The sequence below is a fragment of the Rhinolophus ferrumequinum genome, chromosome 7, assembly GCF_004115265.2.
Source record: "Rhinolophus ferrumequinum isolate MPI-CBG mRhiFer1 chromosome 7, mRhiFer1_v1.p, whole genome shotgun sequence".
Classification (NCBI taxonomy): Eukaryota; Metazoa; Chordata; class Mammalia; order Chiroptera; family Rhinolophidae; genus Rhinolophus; species Rhinolophus ferrumequinum.
The window spans coordinates 30,955,473-30,979,906 of NC_046290.1; the positions used below are offsets into that span (position 1 = coordinate 30,955,473).

General features: G+C 36.0%; 1 protein-coding gene across 2 annotated transcripts in view; it reads left to right on the top strand.

Moving 5' to 3' along the window:
• PARP8 (poly(ADP-ribose) polymerase family member 8) overlaps positions 1-24,434 on the top strand; it is a 166,650-nt gene that overhangs the window by 123,590 nt on the left and 18,626 nt on the right. For both annotated transcript variants that reach the window (XM_033110741.1, XM_033110739.1), the window contains exons 12-19: positions 4,076-4,201; positions 4,713-5,277; positions 6,547-6,597; positions 6,704-6,799; positions 18,077-18,169; positions 18,965-19,090; positions 20,321-20,386; positions 23,207-23,274. In XM_033110741.1, the coding sequence (XP_032966632.1) occupies positions 4,076-4,201; positions 4,713-5,277; positions 6,547-6,597; positions 6,704-6,799; positions 18,077-18,169; positions 18,965-19,090; positions 20,321-20,386; positions 23,207-23,274 (1,191 nt within the window). The remainder of the gene's footprint in view (positions 1-4,075; positions 4,202-4,712; positions 5,278-6,546; positions 6,598-6,703; positions 6,800-18,076; positions 18,170-18,964; positions 19,091-20,320; positions 20,387-23,206; positions 23,275-24,434) is intronic.

Below are 24,434 nucleotides of genomic sequence, written 5' to 3' on the forward strand. Positions count from 1 at the left end.
TATTATGTAGTGTTTTCTTTATAAGGACTCATAAAGGATATTTTCTCAGTTTTCTGTATAAGGATTTAGGTATGTTTTTCCAGTACGATTGCTTTTGTTTTCTCAAACAGATTTTGTTTAGAGCTTGTGTAGAGCCAGTGTCTTACAGGTCATGGAGCTAAGCATGGAACATGACTCTGTGTTATTCCATCCAAGTTGGGTACCACCCTCACCTTGGCACATCTTTTCTTTTTCCCCTCACCCAACTTTCTCCCTTGCTTTTAAAAATTATTGTATTTAATGACTTTATTTTTTAGAGCAATTTTAGGTTCTCAGCAAAATTGAGAGGAAGGTATAGACATTTCCCATCCACCCCCTCCCACACGTGCATGGCTTCCTGTTATCAACATCCCACACCAAACGAGTACATTTGTTACAACTGAGAATGTACATGGACACATCATTATCATCTAAAATCTGTAGTTCTACTTTATGTACTTTTGGAAGCCACTTACAAACTTTTTTTTTTAAGTGAAATGAGGTTGATCCAAACAAGACAAAAATTATATAAGTGCGGAAGTCTAGGAATAAATAGCTTCCTACCTTTAATGGCTTGTGAGTATATCATTTGGGATCATATAAAGAAATAGGTGTAATTCCAACCCTGAGAAATGAAGGAAAGCTATGTACTGTATTCATTAACTAGCTTACAGGATATGTAACATATTTTATTGTATTTTCATCCAAATAAACACTTTTTTAAAGTTATTTACGTCTATGGATAAAGTTATGTGAGAAGTTTGGTGATATGGACCTGACCTTTTTTAATGATGCGTGATGAATATTAGTCTAATTATAGATAGATGTTTAAGTTTCCTTAATTATATAAATAACTGGGTTCGGTTGTGGTTCTCAAGGTCATCTTCTAGTCTAAAGTGATATGACTTTAAAAATCTGATCTCATTCTCACAATAAGTCAGTCACAAGAGGAACTGAAATATAATGAGTTTCTTTTCCAGAAACATACAGCAAGTTCGGAAGGCTGATTTAGAATTTAGACACTTTGTTATTGCTCAGGTTTGTTTTCAGCAAGTAAGAAACACTCATTCAACTTTTTCTGTGATCTTTACCTGGTATGTTTCTGGCAAGAAAACAGAGTCTTAACAACAGTAGCAGCAGCGAATGCTTATGCAGTGCTTATTAAATGTGGAGCACTCTTCTAAGCACTTTATACATATTAACTCCCTTGCTCGTTGCAACAGCCCCATGAAGCAGGTGCTGTTACTACCCACATTTCCTCCATGATGTAACTGAGGCCCAGGAGAAGAAGCAACTTGCTTAAGGTTGCACAGTGAGACACCAATGGAGCAGGAATTTGACTCCAGATCAATACTTTTGACAAAGCCACTAAGATATCTCTCATATACTCCTAGATATCCCTTTGCCTTATGTAGGACTTGGAATATGTATTCAGCAGCACTGAATGAGTATTGAGAGAGTGTGAAGTCATTGAAAGAGCCAGAAGGAAAAATACTGACTCAAAAGAGCTGTAGTGTACTGATAAGCCTCATATAGGGTACCTGTCATTCAAAGGCTAAGCATATCACAGACCATAGAGATAATCTTAAACTGTGTGTGACTTTATGCTGAATTTGCATTGATCAAACTTAAGTTGTTTTTAAAAGGAAGAAAAAATACTGCAAATCTCCATGATTGCCTTATATTTGTACAAACATAAAATTAGGTATAAATTCTTCATATGTAGAGTTTGCATTTATAAAACGAAATCCAAAATACAACTTGGGTGCAAATCAAAATAAAATACTCAAATATCAAATAATACATGAATTTAATTGGATAGATGATGTTGTTTTGCTGATGCTTTTTCACCACCACAGTTTGAATATAGTAGTCTACTCTAGTGTATAGTTCTTTTGAAATCAGCATGAAGAAAATCATAATATTGCCCATCTGTACTCTCTTTTCTCTATTTGAACGACCTTGGAACCTTTGTTGACATAGCTGGCTGTGACATCATCTAGTCTTCACCTCATATGAATGTATAATTTACCTCAAAGTCTTTTTTCTCATCTCTTATCATCAGCCAGTGACAATTTTAGTAGTTCTTCTTGGGCCAGCACAATAGTAAGCACAAACACCAATGTGAATGCTGAATTCTTCTCCTGGTGGTTCTCTAAAATGAGGAGGTGGTTATCAAATGTATTCATACATGTATTTCAGATTACTATTGAAATTAAACACAGGAAATTAAATTTCTTATAGGGAACATTTTTGAACCCAAGAACATGTAGGGCGGGATCTGGGTATCCAGCTTCGGGAAGTGCCAGTTCTAAATGTTGAAGTCACCCTTTAGAACGCTAATATGATCATGAAAATGGGAACAATTGTAGCCGTTTTGACTTGTTCCCTTTTTGTTCCAGTTATCCTATCAAGATTAGGCAAGCACTTGCTGAGTTTATTAAGGAACGGTACACTGAAATGGCAATTTTTCATAAGAGGAAAAGAATCCAGGTCTGCTTGGTACAAAGCGGGGGTGGTATCACTGGGGATTTCAGGTTAGAGATGCGGAAATGATGACTAATGTTACGAATACCGTGCATTTAAATCTTGTTGCAATCTTGGATGAAAAAAAATCTTCAAAAATCAAGTGTAAAATAAAAATTTTTCCTTGTCTTGAGCTGTGAGGTGAATTTACTATGGATTGGAATTGTATATCATTGATTGCAGATTCACCCCTTTCTTCTTCACAACCTCTACAGCTAAAAAGACTCAAAATAATTCCCTATGTGACAGTTTCTTCTGAACTCATCTTAACTAGCAGACAAAGATTGAGATAATAAGTCTGAGTGATGCTTTCTAGTGTTCTGTGTTAATTTGGTAAGATCTGAAATATACTGAGGAATTAATATTGGCTTAGTGCTAAGAGCCACACTTGACCCTTTAGAATAACGTGTTAACATAATGTCAATCCGTATTTCATAATACAGGTGTGGTCGCTCTGCCATTTATTATTCAAGCTAACTTAGGCAGATTTTGTTGCCTTATTTGTGAACATGTGCAGTAATAGCTGCTTTCTGGGTGTCCTGAGAATTAAAGAGAAAAAAAATCTATATTTGAGTTCATATTTTACTCCCTAGTGTATTGTAAACAAATACTGGTACCATTTTTCTGTTCCAAAAGCAGTCTGTGTTACAAATCACTGAAAAGAGCATGAAAAACAATGCTGAATTGACTTTTGAAAGGATGCTGAATTGACTTTTGAAAGGAAATCAAAATACTTGATTTATTGCACACATAATGCTTAATTGTAAAAGTTCCCATCTACCTGAATATCAGCGTGAAGGGACCTTTCCTCACTGCCACCTGACAGATGGGATACAGAGAAGGTATCTCAGCTGGGGGCCCTTCTCAGAAAACAATGCTATATCTAAGGTCACAATTGACATGCCAGACTTCTTTACCACAAAACAATGATGAAGCGAAATTGATTTAGAAAATATTGATATCAGGAGTTAAACATCAACGTATTTAAAGGTGCATGGTCTGTGCTGAAGATAAAATTTGCTGAGCTCTTATTTCTCCATAGAGTCAGTTTCACCGGCTTAGTTTACAATTTTCTTTTGTTTTCATGAAGAAAAGTACATAAGTAAATTAAGTACAAAGAAACCGAATTTGCTTGTATCTCAATAAATAAAAATATAATTAGTAACAAAAAATTTTTCAAACTACATTTCTAGCACTAACAAAATAATTTAGGTTTTTTTTTGCTACTTCAGTCAAAGTTATTGATCCTAAAGGCTGTCTGTTTATAGTCTCTTTTTATTCTTATTCTTCTATCAGTTCTTTTATTATTTGTATTTTCAATTTTATCAGTAATTTAATAATAACACAGTGAAGTCATAAAAATGTTCTGTATGATGCTTTCTTAAATATGAAAACATCTTGTATGATTTTAAATTAGGATCTCACTAATTACTGTGGTTTTGTTTTCCTTTGATAAATGTGTTCTCTGCATAATACAGAAATCTTAAATTACCTTGGAACTGTGATAACAGACTTACCTTTGGATTTACAGAATCATGCAGACATTTGTTACACAGCAGTGGAAACAGAGCAAAGATAAATCCAATTGCCTGCACAATAAGAAACTGTCAGAGAAGAAAGTGAAGTCTCCCTTGCATTTATTTTCTACCTTGCGCAGGTGGGTAACAGACAACTTCATCGTGTTACTAAATGCTGAGCACGTGATATTTCATTGTTTTTTTAGTTCAAAGCATCCTTTCTATAGTCTTGGCATCTGTTTATTTTCTTTATGACTTAATAAAATGGACTAAGCAACGTGCATTTCATCAAAAGCACAGATATTCATTTCTATGTTTAGCAATTTTGTTTCCTTAACATGAGTTAAAGTTACTCAAATTACATTCTTTGCTCTCTAATCACAGAATTTTCTCTACCAAAAATAGTTCCATATAGGACTCTGGGATAAGTAAGAGGGAAAGACCTGATAATCTTTTTTTGCTTTTCAGGAAAAATACAGTTCAGTTCCCTGTGATCATTCTGCACACTTTTGATTTCAATTTTAGCTGGCTAGGCTGTATGAAAATACGGCGGTATTTATAACATGGTTGAATTGATTGAGTCAACACGTGTTCTCCATGGTCTGTTATACTCCTCATTTGCCCTGTATTAATCATTATTCAATTTTGAAGGTCGCCAAGTTATCCTCCCCCCGGTTGTGGTAAAAGCAAATCCAAATTGAAATCTGAGCAAGATGGAATCTCCAAAACGCATAAGCTACTACGGAGGACTTGTTCCAGCACCGTTAAGACAGATGACGTGTGTGCCACCAAGTCGCACAGGACCTTTGGTCGCTCTCTGTCCAGTGACCCCAGGGCTGAGCAGGCGGTGACGACGATTAAGTCGCACAAACTCTTGAACCGTCCCTGCCCTACCGCTGTCAAGCAAGAGGACTGCCTCACACTCAAGTCGCATAAACTATTGACTCGATCTTGTTCTGGAGATCCACGCTGTGAGCACAACACCAACTTGAAGCCCCACAAACTGCTGAGCAGATCTTACTCTAGTAATCTCAGAATGGAAGAATTATATGGGCTGAAAAATCACAAGTTGCTCAGCAAGTCTTACTCCAGTGCCCCCAAGTCATCCAAAACTGAGCTTTTCAAGGAACCTAACGCAGAGGGCAGGAGGCTCTCTCTTACCTCAGGGCTTATTGGTATCTTAACACCATCTTCATCTTCATCTTCCCAGCCTGCTGTGCGTAAATATTTTCATCTGGAGTTCTTAACTGTTAAGCTAAGGTGTAGTAGAGGTTTTCTAGAGATGAGTAGAGATCTCATAGAGGAAAGAAGCAAGATTGTTTTTGTTTTTAAAAATGTCCTGTTGTCTCAAAATACTATTTTGCATACCAGACAGTTGCTACGAGTACTCCTGGAATGTTCATTTAAATTTTGAAAAAATAAAGGTAGCTATTGATTTGAGGTCCAGTCCAAATTCCTGTCATGGTAATGAATGCTAGTAAAAATGTAAAGAAGTCAATAGAGTTCACGAAGCTTATCCTTTAAGCAAGCTAAAATTTTAATATTTTGTGAAGTAGGTTTATCTGATCACTAATTTTCTCACATTAGTAGTAGACGAAGTTTGTCTATTAATTAAATTAAGAGTGATGTCCTATCTGTTATATAAGAGGAAAATTTCCCCCATGAGCACCATTACTTGTAAAGAAAAGCAACACTTTCAGCTGTATGTATTTCTTTGCCTCACTTAAAGCTGCTACCGTGTTTCCCCGAAAAGAAGACCTAGCCAGCCGGACCATGAGCTCTAATGCGTCTTGGAGCAAAAATTAATATAAGACCTGGTATATTATATTATATTATACCTGGTATTACATTATATTATATTATTATGTTATATTATATTATATTATATTATACCTAGTCTTATAGTAAAATAAGACCGGGTCTTATATTAATTTTTGCTCCAAAAGACGGATGAGAGCTGATGGTCCGGCTAGGTCTTATTTTTGGGGAAACACGTTACATCTGAGAAAGATGATCTCAGATAGTCTGTAAAAGAAAATGTCTTACTATTCTCTGCAGTTAAGCATAACATAATATAGCTGAGTGTTGTAGTAACCTTTTCAATAGCTGTCTGATAATGTGTCCTTGGAGAAATAATTCTATTTGATTGTAAAATAAGATTGAAGTACTCTAAATGAGGAGGTGGGAACATTTGACAATGAGTAATAGAGAAGATAAATTATTGTGATTATGTAACGATGCCAATAATTTTTACTAGAAGATCAGAAATTAAGAATATTTATTTAGTTTGCAATAGTAATGGGAGCAAGTGTATTATAATCAGAAGTTCTAAAATCTCAATGTCATTATCAGTGACTTAACTCATTTCACAGGTGATCTTAGAAAGATCATATGTATAATCACTGTTGCACAAAGTAAAAGGCTATAATTTACATATTTTCCTAATTAAAACAATTACTTTGTTCTTTTACTTTGCTTTTTATAGCCAAATGGTGCCAAATGCATTCCAATACGAGACCGCGGCTTCCTGGTGCAGGTATGAGCCAAGACTCTTAACTGTTGTAGAAATATTTTAGCTTTTAGTGGGTGTTCAAATCATTTGTGAACTTGACCTAATTATTTCTCTTTATTGTTTTATTCAGACAATTGAGTTTGCTGAGCAGCGGATCCCTGTATTGAATGAATACTGTGTGGTTTGTGATGAGCCGCACGTGTTTCAGAATGGCCCCATGCTTAGGGTAAGTTCTCGTTCCTAGTGTGTCAGCGTTGATAGAGCATGTAAGTGAAAAGGGTTCAGACACAAAAATAAATAAGTAACTAACTGCATTTATAGTAAATACTCTTTGTTGAACATATATTTAATACACAAAGTGATATGATTTTGACAAATGAATCACTATTTCTGGGAGTCCATGAAAGAACAAGTAGTTTCATATTAGGAAAATATTTCTTACTGTAATTCTTACACATACTATCATCTCTCTTTCTATCCGTTTATCTGTACCTATCTCTTTGTGGGGACAGAGCCCCAGAGAGCAGTTTCCAGGCTCTCGGCCTCACATGGAAAGGTGCTGGCTGGGGTAGAAGATGGCCATCAGCTGTGATTAGTTGGCCATCAGCTGTAACCAGTTAGCCAATTAGCCACTGATATAACTGCTGTGGCTGCGTTGGCTGATTGGTGGGTTGGTTGGCAGAGAAGCGGACGGCAGGTTGCAGATCGTGCGGCTCCTGCTCCGTGTGTCTCCATCCCAGTCGCCAGTGAGACTATAGTGTATGAACCCCTTACCCATGGCTCCGTTGGTGTTTCTTTTTGGCCTCACCATATCCTGTGTTCTTACACGGGGAGCGGGACCAGAGTCCCTGCATGACACATGGTGCAGCGAGCAGGGTCTGGTGCCAGCCAAGACTCTCCGAAAGATGGTGGAGCAGTTTGTGCGTATGAACACTCAGTCTCAGGAAGCCCGTGAGGAGTGCACTGGGAGCAGGAAACGCAATCTTCCTGGGAGAAACGTGACCCCTCAGTGAATTGGTGGGCCTCTTTAGCCTCCGTATGGCATGCCACCCTGTTGGCCATGACGGGCGTCACCTTCCTTTTGGTGGTCTGCTGCTGCTGTAGGCTCCGACGGTTACAGCCATTTTACACGGAGGCCTATACCCAGTCGGACACCTGGTGCGGCAAGCAGGATTTTGGCCAGGTAGGAATGGTGTCTGACTCTGGGCAGGAGGACAGGTGGCCCCCCACACAGTGTGTGGTACCCGGTAGCCACTGTTCTCAGGAGTTGGACCCCCGAGGAGGGGTGGGAGGCTATAGATGGCTACTACGTTTATAGGATAAGGGGGCAGACAGCATTCTCTGCTCCCCAGGCGAGATGGAAAAGCTGGGCTCCCTGATGGTGCATCCATCCCTGCGACAAAGGTTACAGAATTGCCATAGGTTGGCCCAAGACCAGGGCAATCACACTGTAATGGAGTGGCTCACCGCTGCGGTATGCACAGTACGAGGACAGGCTGGCGAGCTGCCAGACACTGTGAGTAAATGGCAATTGTATACGGAACTTACTCAAATCATCCCTTAAATGGCTATGAGACGTGCTATGTTCAACCCTAATATGCAGGGGCTGGATGACAAACGTTTTACAGCCAGCATTAGAGATCTGGTTTTGGATACTGCCCTTGCAAGTGCTTTTGGATCCTTGGTTGCCATTCTTACATCCTATGTGGGGCGGCGGATCCATGAAGTTACCATTGCCATGGCCACCCTGGGGGATGTTGAAAGCTGGCGGCAAGGGAAGTTAAGACAGGAGGTCCAAGAAGTTAAGACCTGGAAGCCCAAATCAAAAGTAAGGGGGCGAGGTCGCGGGCCTCAGAGAGTAACACACACGCAGATGTGGCATGATCTTGTGGCAGCAGGGATTGATAGGGAAAAAATAGACCGACAACCCAGTGCCCTCTTGTTGGAAGTTTGGAAACAGTTGCGTCCGGAACAGCAATTCTGGCGAAGCCTAAAGGAGAAGTCTGGGAAAGTGCAACCTGTGTCCCTCTAGGACTTCATGCGGCTGCTTGAGGCCGACTCCTTTCAGTTCTATGGGGTGGGGGAGCGGGGACCAGAGACCCTGTATGACACTCTTTATCTATCTATATCATATGTCACATATATGAGATAAATGTAGATATAAATATATACATATATATGTGTGTGTCTGTATATATAGATATATATATACAGACACACACATATGTGTATGTGTATGTATGTGTGTGTGTGTATATATATATATATATATATATATATAAAACTTCTAAACTGTTTTCTTCAAAACCACACAACTTAAGACAATAGAGAGAGGGGAGGGTAGTCCTTAATTAGAAGAGGTATATGGTAGCATGTGGAGAATCAGAGTAAAGGTTTCAAAAAATGCCAACTCACTAACACATTCAGGAATATTTGAGGGAGTAGGAAATAGGAATCGATGTATATATGTGCATTTTGGGGAGAATTATCCAATTTGAAAGCTTTGTCTGCAATTTAAGATAAAATTCATATAACATAATTCACTATTTTAATGTATACAGTTTACTGGTTTTTGATATATTCACAATGTTGTACTACCATTACCACTATCTAATTCCAGAACATTTCTGTCACCCCCAAAAAGAAACTGTAATTGTTAGCAGTCACTCCAAATTTTCCCTTCCCCTCATACTCTGGCAATCACTAATCTGTTTGCCTATTCTGGACATATCATATAAATGTAATCATACATTATGTGGCCTTTTGTGTGGGGATTCTTTAACATAGTGTAATGTTTTCAAGATTCATCCATGTAGCACGTATCAGTACTTTGTTCCTTTTTATGGTGGAATAATATTACACTATATGGACGTACGACATTTGTTCATGCATTGATTGGTTAATGGAATTTCTGGGACATGTTAACTCTGTTTAACTTTTTGAGGAACTTACAAACTGTTTTTGACAATGGCTGAACCATTTTGTTCCCACCAGCAGTGTATGATGGTTCCAATTTCTCAACATCTTCACCAACATTTGTTATTCTCCCTTTTTTTGTAGCCATCCTAAGTGTGTGAAATGGTATCGTATAGTGGTTTTGATTTGCACTTCCCTAATGACTAATGACTTTGAGCAGCTTTTCATGTGCTTATCGGCCATTTGTATATCTTCTTTGGAGAATTGTCTGTTCAAATTCTCTGCCTATTTAAACTGGGTTATTTGTTCTTTTTTGTTATTGGTAAGAATTTTTTGTGTGTTCTGAATACTATATCCTTTTTAGATATATGATTTGCAAAATTTTTCTTCTATTTTGTGGGTTTTCTTTTTTAAACAATTTTTTATGAAATGAACTGGAGTAACATTGATTAATAACATTATACAAATTTCAGGTGTACAATTTTATAATATGACATTTATATACTCTATTTTGTACTCCTATGACACACAAAAGTTTTTCATTTTAATGGAGTCCAAATTTATCAGTTGAACTGTTGCCTAATTCAAGGTCACAAAGATTTACACCTAGGTTTCCTTCTAAGAGTTTTATAGTTTATATTTTACATTTAAGTCCATTGTATTTCAAGATATATGCTTTAACAAACATATACAATAGCCATTTATGAATATAATCCTCTATCAGGTTTTATGATATTTGTTTCATTTTATTTGTTGACGGGAAAATATATTTTAGAAAAAAGGTTTTTCTGCCACCCATACGCTATTTTTTTTTTTTTAAAGATTTTATTGGGGAAGGGGAACAGGACTTTATTGGGGAACAGTGTGTACATTCAGGACTTTTTTCCAAGTCAAGTTGTCCTTTCAATCTTAGTTGTGCAGGGTGCCATTCAGCTTCAAGTTGTTGTCCTTTCAGTTTTAGCTGTGGAGGGCGCAGCTCAGCTCCAGGTCCAGTTGCCGTTTCTAGTTGCAGGGGGCACAGCCCACCATCCATTCATTGCGGGAGTCAAACCAGCAACCTTGTGGTTGAGAGGACGCGCTCCAACCAACTGAGCCATCCGGGAGCTCAGCGGCAGCTCAGCTCAAGGTGCCGTGTTCAATTTTAGTTGTAGGGGACGCTGCCCACCATCCCTTGCGGGACTCTAGGAGTTGAACTGGCAACCTTGTGGCTGAGAGCTCACTGGCCCATGTGGGAATCGAACTGGCAGCCTGGCAGGAGTTAGGAGCACGGAGCTCCAACCGCCTGAGCCACCAGGCCGGCCCTCATACGCTATTTTTTTGCCAGTCAACTTTTCTCTCAAAGAGATATATTGTTATTCTGAACCCAATTAAATAAATCACCATTTATTTATCAAATATTTGTGTAAGTTATTTTTATTTGTTGCATGGAAATGTATGTTATCATGAAAATAGGGAGAATCCTTTGGTCACCTCAATATATTCCATTAAGGAGGTGCATTTTTAATGTCAGTGTCCGCCTGTGGATCTATTGCTTGATCCGTGCAATGCTGTTTCCACTGAAGAAAAGAACAGTAATATTATTAATGGCATGTGCTTTTTCAGTGCTTTTTATGTGTCCAAAGTGCTTTACATGGATTATCTAATTTAATCCTCATAATGACAGCATGAAGTGGGTATTATTAATATCCCTCCTTTACAGATGAGAAAAACAGTAATTTATTCAATGTCATGCTGCTACCATGTTTCCCCCAAAATTAGACCTAGTCAGACCATCAGCTCTAATGCGTCTTTTGGAGCAAAAATTAATATAAGACCAGTTTTATTTTACTATAAGACCAGGTATGATATGATATGATTCTGGGTCTTGTATTAATTTTTGCTCCAAAACAAAAGCTGATGGTCCTGCTAGGTCTTATTTTCGGGGAAACATGGTAGTACGCGACAGAGACAGGATTTGAACCCTGGAAGAATGGTTCTTAATCATGATGGTTCTCTGATTCATGTACTTGAATTGCCTTCTTTTACATCCTGGAAATTTACTACACGTGTTGTTGTAAATTTGTGGTTTAATTACTGGCAGTTCATTCTTGTAGTAAGTGATAGAAATCTCATAGTTGCTGTTAGTATTCCCTGTGCCTTATTTCAAATTTTGTTTTACTTTATATCATTCAGCACCAATGAAGTTTGCTGTGTCTGTCTAGAAGTAGAAGTGCTTTTGCATACAAGAGAGAAAACAACATTTTCTAAATAAATATAGCTAGTTATCACATGGTTTCGTGTTGTGATGAGTCAGACTGATATCTAACGAAATCAGAAAAATTACTTTGGTTTCTTAAATACTAAGGTAAGTGACATGACATAAGATCAGGAAATGAAATCAAAGAAATTATTTCATATTCAAAGGAAGAGAGTAAACAGAAAGAACTGCCTCTTCATTCTGTTAAACAGATGTTTCACCTAAATCAGGCATACTCATTTTTTCTGTATCTTGCTTATATTTACATTGCAATGTTTTACTGTAATTTTAATAGTAATGTATAAAAATTATTATAAATATAATTTCTTATAGGGTATTAATAAACATGTAATCACCTTATGACATGTTACAAACTGTAATAAATTCTAGAAATATAGAGTAAGTTCTACCCCAGTTGGCGATTAAATACGAGATAAAACTCTTGGGTTCCGATAGAATTCTAGGTCTAATTTTTATTACATTTGTTAGTTCTTTCTCTTTAAAAATTCACTGTTTCTTATATATTTTTCTCTTTTCTCTAAGCCTGGTTTTATATCACATAAGCCCCCTTTTACCTCTATTTTCCAAAAAATTTTGATCTATTTGTCTATGCTGCCACTTTACTCCGAGAGGTCTGGATAAGCATGTCTCACTTTCTGCTCCATAGGGAACTAAACTACTTACTTAGAAATACCAGGTTGCTCCAATTTTCTTTTTTTGTTTACCGAGTTTATAAATGTTACTCCCAGGTTTGAGTTTTGACATGTAACATTGAATCTGCATAAAACTCACATTAACATCAGGAGGATTGCTCAGAGACCCTTAATTTTGAGTTTGGCAGTACAGTTTGGATTGCTATCAGAAAACCAGATCACTGGTTCGCTATATTTTGGAATCAGCTAGTGTGTGAATTCAGCAAACTGTTTCAGAGAAGCTTTTTAAATGTTGATGGTGTCTTCAAGTCATTTTGCAAGAAAACAAGGTTTCATCGACAGAATTGGCCAGTTTTACCAGCCTCTAAATCCCCAGTGCCCTTGTCTTTTTGTTACACTCATCTTCAACACTCCAATCCTAGATGGATGCATTCGTTTTCTTCTTTGAAACCTGCACATGAGCTGCTGGACTCTGTGGGAGAAAAACACATGGCTGTGCACATCAATGTCCCTACAAAGTTGGAATTTTGTCATTGACACTTGGCAATCATTCTGTGTGTCCCTGGTTAATAGGCTTTCCCATTTCCCACGTCAGTGTATGATATGAGAATTGTGAATCATTCTCTTCTTCTGCCATGCGAAGGGTACCAGATTACTTGCTCTGAGTGGAATGATCAGCCCTGAGTGTCTGCTATCACCATTTGAGAATAATGCCCAATCCTACTAAAGCAAGTCAACCCGGAAACCTGAGAATCCATATTTGTGTGTATCTAACCTTACTGTGGACCTTAGACAAATACTTGTCACCAAGGTTCTTATTTTCAGATTGAAATTAAAAAACCCAGTTATAATTTGGTCATAGTTTAAGGCAGTCCTATGAAAATGCTTGAGAAATTGAGCATGTGGATAAACTTGGATATGGCCCGTTTTACCTCCTAAGAGGGAAAGCAGGAAGGTCTTCTTGTATTGAGGTCTGACGTTGAAGAATGGGTGAAGAAGCCCAATTTACTCCTTCCTGTTTCCCCATCCCCAAAGTCATGGAAGTTAAAGAGTTTAAGTTCTGAAATATAGGCTCAACTAAATTAAAATTATGTCAAAAAGCTTTTAGTTAAAAATAGGAGTTTTCTTTTACATCCAAATTGAGTAGAAATTGGTTTTAATGCTCAAACAACAACTTTAGTCAGTGAGATAACAGGGATCACCATGTGTTGAGGCCTAATCTGGCCTGGTCCTATCATATTGTGGATGTGCCTTGATTTCTATGGGATTCCTGTCTTTCTCAATGGACAGTCTTTCCCTGCCCCAAATGTGTCTATAATGTTTCTACAGAGAATTAAAGGTTTGAAAGTTCTATGTTTCTAGTAGATATTCTTTTTTTTTTAATCTTGAAGAATTTATTGTTGAGATTAGCTGTTTTTTTTTCATTTTTCCAATTACATTGACATTCAATATTTTATATTAGTTTCCAGTGTACAGCATAGTGGTTAGACATTTATGTGACATTTATGTAATTTACGAAATGATCCCCCACTTAGTCTAGTAACCACCTGGCACTATACATAGTTATTACAATATTATCAAGTATATATTCTCTATAGTGTAATTTATATCCCTATGTTTTCTAACTGCCAATGTGTACTTCTTATCCCTTTCACTTTTTTTACCCAGCATGTGAACCCCCCTTCCATTTGGCAACCATCAGTTTGTTCTCTGTATCTATGAGTCTGTTTCTGTTTATTTTGTTCTTTCGATTCCACATATAAGTGAGATCACATGGTTTTTGTCTTTTTCTATGTGACTTATTTCAGTTAGCATTCTAGTAGATACTCTTAATTATTCTCACATTTCCAACACTAATTTTTAAATTGTGAATTTGTATTCACACTGTTCATTTCTTTTTTAGCAATAAATTAAGAGTTTTGATAAACTATGGATATAAAAATAAAAATACTACTTCCTAATGTGCTTCAGTGCAAATTTTTATTAAACATTCATTTTTGTGTATAGTCGTACATTGAGTTAAAACACGAAAAAGAGATAGCTACTCCAAGTGACCTTATATTGCTAATATTTAAACACTTCTCGATACCTCAAGGAGATTTTATAAACCTTATCTCACTTGGTTCTCTTTCTCTTGGTCCTCTTATCAACCTGGTGAGCTAGCTGTGATTTTTTTCATCCATTTTGCAGGTAGAAAAACCTAACTGTGCACATGTTCTTCAACTGGAATAATACCCACTTTTATCTGTTATGTATTGGGTTTACATGAATTTTTTTTTTTTTTAAGCTAAAAGACTGGCAAAAAAGGTTTGAAAACCAATTATCTATACCATGCTATATATAAATACATAGATTTCTCTTCAGTTGTATTGTTTCTGTTTTCAATAGGAAGTACTTTAAATTCATGGAAAACAGTTTTTAAAATGCAGTTAGGTTCTAAAATATTCTGTAGAGTTTAAAAACATTGTTTGAAAGATGCTTTTACTGCTCATATTTAAATTAAAGTCAAATTAAAAATGTATTCATCTTAGCTTGAAAACTTCTAAAATAAATTTTAGCTTAGGGACATATAAATTTCCCCATGTTTCTAAAAGTTGTATAATGAATATTATATTGCAAATACATTGTCTGTGTAATGGCAAGAGAGACGTGCCATGGTTTTACAGTTTAAATTATAGGAACTAATTGCTTGAAGGTAGTGTAATAAAACATGAAGAATAGATAATATTTTACAAATTGAAACTAATTATTGTAAAATCAAAAGTGAATTAGTAAGTACTGTAAACATTTTGTTATATTTAGGCATACACACTTTGCATTCAAGTATTGTAATAAAACACATCATTTCACTAACCAGTAACACCTATTAAATGACTGTTCTATTTGGCATTAATGCTAGAGTTTTCTCTGTATATAGAGTAATAGCAGAATTTGTTGGGGGCAGGTGATTGGCCCGGAGTCGGCTCAAGTTATGAGAATGCTAATCCACAATTTAACTACTTACTTCATTAAGGAAGATTAATTCAGTTTCTCTTCCTTGAATAGGATGTGCTTTCTGTGAGCCACGAGACACATCTAATCTTGATTACTTAGTATTTTAGAACTTCCTTTTAGTGCGCCATCTTGTGTTGGCATTTTTAACTTCTCTCAGAGTGTGGATAAACATGGGAGAGAATCAGTAGTCTACAAAAACTAGTTTGCAAATGTTGATGTCAAAATTAACTAACTTACATCCTGAATACTGTATTGAACATTCTAGTAAAACTGTGGTGTAGAATTGTTATTTTAAAAATTCACTGGAATTTGCTTATTATTTACTTAGTGTGGTATTAATATAGTATATAAATTAATTGAAATATTACTACCACTATACTTGCTATTTTTTAAAAAAAAGGAAAGATAAAATTATTTTTATAAGAACGTAATGTGTACTTATACTTCTAATTTTTCAGTATGATAGCAAAAAAAAAAAAAAAAAAAATTTCCCCAAAAAGTTTTTTAGGGTACCTGATTTCCTCCTTCAAACAGTAGCAGTTAACAGGATATTCCTAGAAATCGGCCTTACATATTAGTATGGGAAAGAGAGGTCACTTTTCAATGACAAAGATGCAAGAAAGACAGGAAGTGTACATAAAGTATCAAGCGACAGCTTTATCATGAGGAATATAGACTTATTATTTAAAATAATGGGTCAGTTGGCAAGTCCATGTGATTTTTGAAACTTAGAGGTTTGAATGTAAACCAGGAGTGGGATGAAAGAAATACAGAAGAAAGCATTATAGAAAGAATTGAAATGTTGCTTATTTGTTACCCAAGATGAAGAATAGGAGGGCTGTGTAAAAATGGTAAAATCATTTGAGACAAAGTCAGGGCATCACATGAATACCTAGAATTGGAGACAGAGTGTATTCATAGAGATGTGTGAGAATAACGTATCTTTTTCCTTAAATATTTAAATTTTTTCCTATATTAAAATTTCAAAAAATTATTCTTCCAATCTAGTATAGCGGATTATTTTATTTCATTTTCACTTTTCAATTGTTTAAGGCAACAGTTTGGTATTGAGAAGGTCATTTCTATTGTTATAGTCCCTGGAATGTGTGAACACCCTCATACAAACATACATAATACCTATTCGAATGATCACAAAGTGAGTATAATTGATTGTCCAAGATTCAAATAAAAAAATTACTCACATACACTAAATGAGGCTTATCCTATTATTCAGCTTTGGGACTGATGGATTTTAGTCATAAAAATTATACAATTAATTGACAGGAGTGTTAAAAACAAAGTCCCTTTGTGTCTCTGTTTATTTATTCAGTGAAGTATGGGTAACTGATACATGAATTAATTCCCAGGTTTCATAGGTTGATTGTCTCCCTGAATTCTTGTTTGTATATAGTTTCATTACACTCAAGCACCAATATTACTGTTTGATGCCATAATAAATATGCTACAAATGATTGCTATTATTATTTCAGACCATACCATACTCCCAGAAAGTTAACAAAAGAACCCAGTATCAGTGGGGGAAATTGAGGATGAAACATATGTGTACACAGACACACAAAAAATAGAAGAATATTAAGAATAGTTTAAACTCTCAAGTAAAAGACATAGTAGAAATTGCACAGTCTGCTCTTAGTATGTCAGAATATATATAGTAGTGTGTATCTCTTGAGTCTGAATGAAGAACTTTTCTTCAGTTTCCTCCCATAGATAGCTTTTCTGATGTTTCTGAAATGGAATGAAACTGCACTTTCAAGGCTGACAAAAGAAATACATCAATTCTTTTTTTCTAAAATTCTCTTAGGAGAACATCAGCCAGAAACCTTTTGTGATTGGCCATGCTTTGTGTCCACAAAGTCACCCTATGAGCCCATTCTGAATATAAAGGATGTTCAGAATGGGGCCATACTTCCCCACTGGTTAAGCGGTAGACCAAGTCATCCTCTGAAATGAGCGCGCATAGAAGCAGTGGCACTAACAAATGCTTTCTTTCTGCTGTGCGGCGGCACCATGGATTGCATCGTGTTAGGCTTCATCAGCTACCTAATGCAATGTAACTCAGGAGATAAGATAAATCAAACAGATGACACTATATTAGATTTGAAAGATGAGAGCTCTTCCAGAGCAATTGCAGAGTGTATATATCAGTGCTGACTTCAGGAGGTTATTGAAGTCAAAAGTCTTTGCAACAAAACCAATCTTTCAAGAGCTGGGTATAGCAAGTAAGCAGAATTATGCTTATTTCTTCCAAAGAAAATTACCTAGGAAAAGGTAGAATTCTCCTTTGTATATTTGTTTTACACAGCTTTTGGGTTTAACCTCATTTTTTAGTATATCACCAGCTTAGGTATCCGCTGTTTTTATATAACTCATATGCAGATGTGTATTAAGCAAGAAAGATGGATGTTTCCCTTTAAGGATATTTTTATCTATTACTAAATCGTTCCTAGTGCAGGTGCCTCAACTAACTAAAATGGATTTCTTAATAATATTTGTGATTTTATATTAGTAAATGATTATTTGCTAATTGTGACCTAAATTTAGAAATTTTTGTTAAAGTGATATGATTCCTTTTTAACATTCTAAAACTTTGCATTTTCTATTCATTAAATGTAATGTCATAAATTTAATTTAGGAATTGGGAGATGGAAAAACATCTTGTAATTGACTTCTTTTCCTTTTGTAGCCTACTGTGTGTGAACGAGAGCTGTGTGTATTTGCTTTTCAAACCCTGGGAGTAATGAATGAAGCTGCTGATGAAATAGCAACTGGAGCTCAGGTAGTAACACAGGATACTTGTTATTCTTTGTTTTGATTTAAAAAATGTATTCTGACCCACTAGTTATCTTTACTCTGCCATTTTGGGCAAATTTTTGATAGTTTATTGTTAAAGCAAACTGGCATTTGATACTTTTTAGATATAAACTACATTCTGCTATCTTTATGTAATGTGTTTTATCGTTTTGCAATTGCGGAAGGGAGAGATTAAACCAACTTTCTATTGTATGGAAAATAATTGTGATTCTTTCTTCTATGGCAAAGTTGCGGTATTGAAACCCTGCACATATATTATGTAAAATTTATTTGTAACATTATAGTGCCGTAGAATGGAAGCCAATTTATTTTTAAGACTTAGATGAAAAGACAATGGGCAAAACATGTAATAAAAAGAGAGCATTCAATTTACAGTAGTAGTGTATAGGCATAGGAAGAAAAATAGAAGAACCAGTGAAGAATCCATTTGGAGGTGGAGAAGCATTCCAGGTCAGTTCTGCAAGGGCAGGGAGCTGTCTCCCTGTTCATTGTCTTGCCATAGATCCTAGAGCTATGTTAGCGCACAATCTATGTCCACCACAAAGCTATTAGGACGTGAGTAATTGGAAGCAACACATATCAGTTACTTTAAATTAATGGTCATGTTTGGTCCAATTGGGTCTAAAGCCACAAATGACAGACTTGAGAAGTTAACAGCAATCCTGAGTCTCTCCTAGGAATTAATTAACGTGAGAGAAACAATGGCAAAGCACTTGATGAACCCAGAAGGATCGTAATGATCTTCTGTATGTGTTTCAAGGTGGTAGATCTGCTAGTATCCATGTGTAGGTCTGCGTTGGAATCTCCGAGAAAAGTTGTCATTTTTGAGCCATATCCTTCCGTGGTAGATCCTAGCGACCCTCAGATGCTGGCCTTCAACCCCAGGGTGAGTAGTTACCTAGCACTCCAGCCACAGGCTCCTTTAACAATAACAGAGATTTTGGTTTCATTCTCTTTCTTTGTATCAAAACCACCACCTCATCAAGCATATCCATGACCTGTCATGGACTCCGTATCCATTTAGTGAAGAGGATTCTTTTTCCATCCACAAACTTGATTTGCTTCCACCTGTTACTTCCCTTACCTTTCGCCCTTTAAAATCATTTTCAGAACTGGTTCTTCATGAAACTAGGCCCATTTAATCAACTCAAATTTTTATCTTTACACATCCCATCTGCATGGAAGGTAGGTAAGTAAGTAGCTGTAATAATTGGTTAATAATGGTCAATATGATTATTTTAATTTCATGACATATTTTTGAGATTCTAACTTAATAAAGTTTTAATTTTAAGGAGCCATGTGTAAGAGGACAAATTTCCCCTTTTCAGTTCTATTTTCACTTCCTCCTCCCCTCCGATCCCCTCCAGCTCCCTGTCTCCAGTCATCTGAAGGTTAGTGATAGTTGATTCATTGCTGATCAACTGGCATTTCTAGAGGAAACAATTTTATAAATATCCATGAATATTAGACACAATTCTGAAATAATAAAATTTTCAAATTACGTGAGAGCTAAAGTTGCCTTAGTTTCTACTACTGTTCATCTTGAGATCATTTTATAGAAATAATGACTATATAAAGTTTCCTTGGAAAAAGTTCCCTTCCTTTTAAGTAACACAGTGCATGCATTTACATTATGCTTAAAAGTGAATTATCAGTTGAATATACGGTGTTATTTTCACACTTTGGTCATACTCTTTGGGTGACTAAAGAATCGAAAGAAAAGCAAAATGAAATTGTAAGATTTAAAGTGGATTTTGTATTTTAGAAGAATCGTATGCTTAATTTATTCATCATGGCTTAATTTTTAGTGGTGAAAGCCAGAATCAAGAGCCTGATATCTTTTCTGTATTTATAGTTTTTCTGTGTAGTCTGAACATGATTTTGTGTACTTATATTAGAACTGGCATTATTTTCTCCTTTTCTTCCCTCTGACTCAGTTATAAATCCTACGTCCTTGAATCATCTTATTAAAGTCTTCCCTTTTATGTACACAACACAGTCGTTGCTATCAAATTGACCTTGATGGAAAATTCTTGTACAGAATTAATACATTTCTCTAGTAATGTGCAGACTTGCAAAGGCTTATAATGAATACTATTTTTTCTCATTCAAACAGAAGAAGAACTATGATCGAGTAATGAAAGCTCTGGATAGCATAACTTCTATTAGAGAAATGACACAAGTAAGTATATCATCTTGTGGTTTAGACAGTTCAGTTTTGCTTGAGTAAAATCATATTTGAAAAATGTCTCAGAGGGAAAAAAATGTCTGCGAGTTCCAGCCATGTAGTGAAATGCATACTTTTCAATTATATGGAAGTATGACTAAAATCATTAAAAAAAATTAAAAGAGTGTTATACTAAGCTGTTTTAATTAAATGACATCAGTGCCCTGACATGCTACCACTGTGATTGTTGGAAGGTAATAGCATAATTACAATCGTAGTGCTCTGCTCTCAAACTCAGACAAGAGTTTGAATATGTGTAGGTATGGCAGGATATATGAAGACGAGGGTTAAATCTGGTACCATCTTCCTAGATTGTGAATTTTAATTTATGGTAATAATTTCAGAACATGATTTTAATATTAAATTAAAAACAAACACTTTATCACATTTAAATTGTACATAAATATTTTAGATGTAATACAGAACCTCAAAACAACTTTGGAAGATGCCAGACTCCTGAGAGTATGAGTTTATATCTTTGGCCATTAGGGAGGTTTTGGTGGAAAAGTTTGATGAGCAAGGATCAGGGTTTATTATGAAAGTCTAACATATCATGGGGCTATATATAGTCCAGCACTTGGAAAAGCACATTCTATTGAATTATTGAGCCCTTTTCACTGCCAAAGATTTGGAGAGACGTTTAAAAGTCATCATTATGAATAGAAATTCATAATCTCAAATTGACAACACCACACGTTATGGATTCAGTTTGTGCAGGGTGGTTTCAAGGCTTACACTGCCCCCAGAGACGCTTGCAGGCTTGTAAAGAGTTTTACCCTGGGTATTTCTCTGGGGGGGAATAGTGGATTTTCCTCTCGTCTCAGGACCCACAAACCTAATGCCCCACTCCTTCTGTCACCCTTGCCATCATCTCTGCTGTATTTGAAAATTTACTCCAAAAGTCCATTTTTATATTCCCAACTTTGATTCTTGATTCTTTTAATAGTTATTTATTCATGTAGTCAAACATTCATTTATTCATTCATTCACAAATAGTATGTGTCAGACATTGGTAAACAAGAGAACGTTTAATTAAAAAGTTACATTATTTGCTTATCTGACATCCTTTCCCATTGGTTTTCTATGCCTGTACCTTTCTGTATTATGTGAATTCTTTTCAAACAAATATTTATTATATTTGCATAAGGAAAAGACAACAATAAAATGCATTTCCATTTGGGGGTGGGAAGAACCTATTGCTATATTTCCCACATGTTAAGTAAACATTTTTAGTTAGCAAAGACTTTGGTGTAGGATATTTATACTATACCCTAGACCCAGATCATTCTTGAATTTAAAAATAGCTGCAATCTCTGACTCTGGGATCAGCTCTCTGCCAAAAATGGCTTCCTTTATTCTGGGTCATGTGTAAGCTATTTTAATAGGAGGCGGAGATGACTGAGTGTCAGCCTTGGAAGTTAGGTGCTCACTTGTGTAACTTGCTTATCAATAATGTGGACTGTGACCTTGGGCAACTTGCCCAATGGTTTGATGCCTCAGTTTTCTTCACTGTCAAGGTGGTAAGTAATAACTCGCACCCTCTTTCAGTGTGCGCTCCATAGGGATGCTGTCAGGTTTTATTGCGTCAAATTCTTTAAACCTCTCCAAATAAATATAACATTATACTGTCTGTCCTATTTTCTAGAATGTACTACCCTATAGATAGACTGAAATTGTCACTGAGAGATTGTCCTTTGTTCTATGAAAAGGTTAATTGTCTGGCTAAATTTGATTAAACACTTTTAAGAGAAGAGCTCTTCTTATGTAAATTTTGTCCAATTTTCTCATGTAAAGATCTCCACCTAAGTGAATATCTTCAGATATGAGTAGTAGCTATTACAAGTTTTGCTTTAATGTTACTTAAAAGTTAAAAACAGTCATTATCAAAGAGAAACAGCGCCAGCCACTTGTTAAAGGTGGCAAGACAGATTTTATTCAAAGCACTGCAGTAGGGGGGGAGAGACTGCAGTATGAGCTGTGCTCACCTGCAACTGAGACAAAGTGACTGAGATTTTTAAAGTGCGAACAAACAAGCAAAAACCCAGAGACACAGACAACAGTTTAGTGGCTACCAGAGGGTAAGCGGGGAGGGAAGTGGTAGAACAGGGTAAAGTGGGTCAAATATATGGTGATGGAAGGAGAACTGACTCTGGATGGTGAACACACAATATAGGTGATGTATTATAGAATTGTACACTTGAAATCTATATAATTTTATTAATCAGCATAACCACAATAAATTCAATAAAAAGGTAAAGTAAATCTCATGTAGACAGTTAAAAAAAAATGAAGTGAGAACAGAAAGGGAACAAAAAGTGAAGAAGTGAAAATAGGGGGCTACAGCAATATGGAAAATTAAAGAAGGGGGATAAGTGGAAAATTACTGAAAGGTTAGACAGTGTGGGTTGGTACAACATACCTTTTGTGGTTTGGCAGCTTTGGGTTTTCTTAAGCAAAGACTCAGCAGAGGGCCTGGGGTCACCTTTAGGGACATGACCTAGTGCATGGAACAGGCAAAAGTCTTAGCAAAATGTTAGGGGAAATCCTCTGGGCCACATGGAAGCTCAGAGGTCACATCATCTGGGGGGGAGGGAGAAGAGGGGAGGAAGGAGCAGCTAGGGTAACTGTTGATGTCACTATGTCATGGCCTCAAGTTTTCGAGTTTAACTAGATTTAGGCAGTGCCTGTTCAATGTGATTATCCTTTTGCAGAAAGAAAAAAAAGTAAAAAGGGAATTTTTATGAAAAATCAAAAAGTATAATGACTTTTTTTCAGGCACCATATCTGGAAATCAAGAAGCAGATGGATAAACAAGATCCCCTTGCTCATCCCCTACTGCAATGGTATAACATTTTAGTTTTCCTCTTAATGAAAACGGCATCATTTTCTACTGCCTGCTCTAAGACAAAAAAAAAAACAAACCAAAAGCTTATTTTACAAGGCCTGCAGTGCTACAGTTCTACAAGCTTTCGGCCTGGTGATTTTACAATCCCAGAGTCTTTAATGATGCTCACTCTAATTAAAATTCGTACATCACAAGAGGAAGAAAATTCTGTCATATGCGCTGCATGAATATACAATGTATGTGACAACGGTTTATCTATAGTTTTTAAAAATGCGATTAACTGGATTATGTGGTAAAGCAGTTTTGGGTTCATTTAATTTTCTAGTTAACTGAGGACTCAATGATAAAACTCACTTATTGAAAATGTTTCTAAAATGTATGTTTTATATAATTGACTCCCTTACCAAGGACAGAACAAATTTGATGGGCTCTTTGTTTGATGCCAGCGGGTGAGGCCCTGCCTCAGAATGAGCCTGGGGAGGCATGTGCATTGGTCCATCCAGTATAGATCAGAAGGAGGCTAGACTAAGAACAGGAGAGGTGGGTTGGGAACTCATCTTGCACAAACAATTTCATTCATATAATTTGCCCCATGGTTTCCTATTCGCAAAATGAAAACAATAGTATTTATCTAACATACTTATAAGGGTTTAATGTACATGTTTCTTTGAATTCACGAAAACTCAGACTATGGAATTTACCATGATTATCATGCAGTAATACAAATGTAAAGATTATAAGAGGTTGCCATGAATGAGGACTTATTCCATGCTACAACCAGGAAGTTTTAAAAAAATGTATAAGGATGGGCAAAGCAGAAAAACTCTGGCTACCTTGCAGATTACTTATCTGTCACTTAGTCGCAATTTTACAAGATCACATATACATTTAATTTAGTCTAATAAGCTTGTGAGACAAAAATTAGGTTTGGCTGTCTTCCTTCGTTGTATCTTTTATGATCTATTATTAAAATTTTGACAGATTCAGTAAAATAATACATAGTTTTTATTTCAACTTTTAAAATTCTCACATTAAGTCATATTCAAAATGAAGGTACAAATCTCAAATATCTAATCTGTTTTTTTTTTTTTTTCCTGAAGTCAGTCTGATTGGTAACTTTTAATTATTTCCGATCATTTCCTTCAGCTTGTCAGTTAC